This window comes from Lycium ferocissimum, chromosome 11 (assembly GCF_029784015.1).
Source record: "Lycium ferocissimum isolate CSIRO_LF1 chromosome 11, AGI_CSIRO_Lferr_CH_V1, whole genome shotgun sequence".
NCBI lineage: Eukaryota > Viridiplantae > Streptophyta > Magnoliopsida > Solanales > Solanaceae > Lycium > Lycium ferocissimum.
Window position 1 is genome coordinate 13,767,279 of NC_081352.1, and position 3,845 is coordinate 13,771,123.

Here is a 3,845-nt window from a genome sequence, read left to right on the forward strand (position 1 = left end):
TAATTCATAGGAATTTAGGGTGTAAAAGACCTCCATATATGAAATGTGCATTTTTCGTTCCGATTCTCCGCAAAAACCTTCAGGTTAAGATGAATTGGCCGGGATGAGTCGAAGAACGAACACGGGAAAGCGAGGTCGGTCGACCTTAGCCAAGATAATGCTCATTTTTCTTCGAGGCTTGGTGAACTCGAAACCATTATCACTCAACTCCGGGGGGAGCTTGACTTGGTCAAGAATGATGCCGTGAACATGGCCGAGAGGCATCGGCTGCTTGAATCCGAGAGTGCTAAGTATAAGGAGAGAATGAGGGTATCCGAGCAAAAAGTTGAGGATAGGGCCCGGATATGCGACGAGCTGAAAACCGAACTCGAGGAGACAGCCGAGGCTAATGACCTTCTCAGAGTCGAGTTCGAATCGGCCACTCAAATCCAAGGAGTCCTCGATGAAGAGAGAGATGAATTAGTAGCCAAGTTGGCCCAGGCTGAGGCCGATTTGGCGTGCCTTTTAGGAGTGTGAGGGCGCGAAGCTCATACCACGATTGCGGTGAGTATGAACGGTGGAAGTCCCGAGGGCCACCCTTGAGCAAGCCGAACATGGTTTTACGGATCTCCCGGCCTTGATACTCGAAGCCGGGGAGGAAGCCGGGAGAGCTCTCGTACACCGATTTCGAGGATTCCGGCGGCACGATTCGAGCGTTCGGTTCCAAACGGTACTGTATAGATCGCAGCCCGTGCTTAGCCTTTATTTTGCCTTTGCCTTTTCAGCTTTTTTTTTAATTCATAGGAATTTCGGGTGTAAAAGACCTCCATATATGAAATATGCATTTTCCGTTCCGATTCTCGCAGAAAACCTTCGGTTAAAGGATGAATTGGCCGGGATGGTCGAGAAGAACCGGCTTCTGGAAGCGGAGAAGGTCGGCCTTAGCCAAGATAATGCTCATTTTTCTTCGAGGCTCGGTGAACTCGAAACCATTATCACTCAACTCCGGGGGGAGCTTGACTTGGTCAAGAATGATGCCGTGAACATGGCCGAGAGGCATCGGCTGCTTGAATCCGAGAGTGCTAAGTATAAGGAGAGAATGAGGGTATCCGAGCAAAAAGTTGAGGATAGGGCCCGGATATGCGACGAGCTGAAAACCGAACTCGAGGAGACAGCCGAGGCTAATGACCTTCTCAGAGTCGAGTTCGAATTGGCCACTCAAATCCAAGGAGTCCTCGATGAAGAGAGATGAGATTAGTGGCCAAGCTTGCCCGAGGCCGACGGCGAAAGCTTCAGGAGCTGGGAGGTCGAAGCTCATACCACGATTGCAGTGGAGTATGAACGGTGGAAGTCCCGGAGGGCCACCCTTGAGCAAGCCGAACATGGTTTTACGGATCTCCCGGCCCTGATACTCGAAGCCAGGAGGAAGCCAAGAGAGCTCTTGATACCGATTCCGAGGATTCCTGTCACACCCCGATCTCACTAGGGTGTGATGGGCACCCGACCCCGTAACCGGAGCCGAGCGAACCCACTGACTCTTACTACGTACTAAATTTTTTTGAATCTCTAAGTCAAGTATACATAATAGGATTCTGAAAAATTAAACCTTTCGCCAAATCAAATAAAATATGTAACCGTACAAAACTTGTATCATAGCACATACATTGACTCCGAACCCACGACTATGTCTGCAAAGTCTCTAACTTCGGACAAGACATCATAGCATAGCACACTGACTCGACGACACTCCAGAATGGTTGGAGTTGCCAACTTCGCTGGGACATCATCTGCCCTGGCTTCGTCGTCGGTGTACTCCGCGCGTACGAAACGCAGCCCCGAAGAAGAGGGGTCGGTACGAGCAATGTAATCGAGTATGTAAGCCATGATACGAACATGGTATGAAAAAGTAGAGCATGTATAAGAGAGTATACTTGTACATATGGTGCATGTCATGTATGAAGTCTGTAACTCCGTAGGTATGAGTGCCTCTTAAGCGCGGGAATCACGCATGCTTAATGCGTGCGCGAACGTGCAGCCCGATCCATATACTATGCCGCGGAATGTGCAGCCCGATCCATTTGTATATATACATGTACGTATTCTTTCTTGAAAAACATCTCATTTTCATATATAAAGAAAATAGAACATACCATATTGCGAGGCGCACGGCTCCGATCCATTTAACCACTTATCCCGCGTCCGGCATCCCGCGTCCGGACGATATCATATCATTCTCCAACTGATCAAAGGGTCGCGCGCCTATAGCGCCTCGCCCTTTTCCCCATCTTCTCCCATATACATATATACATATACGTATACTTATACATGTATCATGTCGTAGCATGCGGGGGAGCCCGAAGAAGAGCTATAACTCTATCGGAGTCACGTAAGGTCGGTAACCTCCGATTGTATTATGGAATAATCATGGGCGCTTTATCTCACCTCGAAAGAACTAATAATAAGGCGAGACTATCAATGAAGGATAACATTTCGGAAATCATAAAACGGTCATAACATATCATTTCATATACTTTGAAACCTTTAAAATAGTCATTATCCCAAAATAGCTTAACATTTCATATCGTCATATTCATGGTAAGAACATATCCTTGACATATTCGTTCTAGTCATTTCCTCATATCTAGCATCATCATGGTCATCCTAAAATCATAGTCGTTGTTTTGGTCATAAAACTTTCGAAAATCGTAAAACTTGGATTTTGGAGAAAAATGGATATTTTGAAATCATTCATAAACTTTTAGGAAGGAAAATCATGCTTTGAAATCATAACTTCGAACTTTTGAAAATAAGGACGCTAAGGAGCATTTATAAAATCGCAACGTATGATTCATGCCATAGTTGGAAAAGGGACGAGCCTTAACATACTCGCGCTCGCGCCTTACTAGCTACGCTTGTTCGTCCAACTTGTTAGTCTACATTCAAGAAGATCGTCACTATCGTTAGATTCATCAACATATACTTGTCTTAACCTTTCAAGTACATTCACTTATGGTCTACCGAAATTTCGGCAGCATCTCCCCTGTAAATATACCACCCCCGAGAATCTAACTCGGCTCAATTCATTAATCAACAGCAATCCGAGAATTCAACTCGGCCAAACCAACAACAATACCAACAATCTTACCAATAACATTCCGTTTATATTCAATTCAATTCAATTCAATTCACGTAATCTTTCAACAACTCAATCAACATTTTACCTTATCCGAAACCTTCCAATTCCACAACAATCATACATCTCATTATCATTCATGTACGCAAGCTTTAACCACGACCTTCGTTTTACATCACATGATCCATAACAACAACAACTAAAATGTCAAATTACACCAATTTACATTAACTTACCAAATTACCTATTTCGACCATAATCACTTCACCCCCGTTTTCATGCATTGTCATCCATCTCCTTACATTACAACAACAACATAACAATCAAAATGCCAAATGGAATTGATTCATTTTCTCCTACACCAAACAAGGACCACACGGCCACTATACTATATACATTCGTCCATGAATTTTTTCACTTATTTCTTGGCACTTCAACAACAACCAACATGCTACATATACTACATGCATACTTTCTTGAATTCTCATTTTTTCATACATTACAACAACACAAGATTTCATAAAATTTATTCCTTTCTTTCCATAAATTTTCCATGTTTTCTATGCATCACCACAACAAGCAACACACTACATGAAATGAATTCAATCCTCCAAAACGTACCCGCAATACAACAAATTCAACATGTCAAATAAATTAGTCCATCACTTACATACACACCCCATGTACGGCTACAACTTCAACATCCATATTTTCTTATAAATTTCATTCTTTC

General features: G+C 43.5%; 1 protein-coding gene across 1 annotated transcript in view; it reads left to right on the forward strand.

Annotated features, from left to right (window-relative positions):
* Nucleotides 1-1,231, forward strand: part of LOC132038053 (COBRA-like protein 4) — a 5,607-nt gene extending 4,376 nt beyond the window's left edge. The window contains exon 7 of the mRNA XM_059428779.1: nucleotides 863-1,231. Coding sequence (XP_059284762.1) covers nucleotides 863-1,231 — 369 coding nt within the window. The remainder of the gene's footprint in view (nucleotides 1-862) is intronic.
* The last annotated feature ends 2,614 nt before the right edge of the window (nucleotides 1,232-3,845 follow it).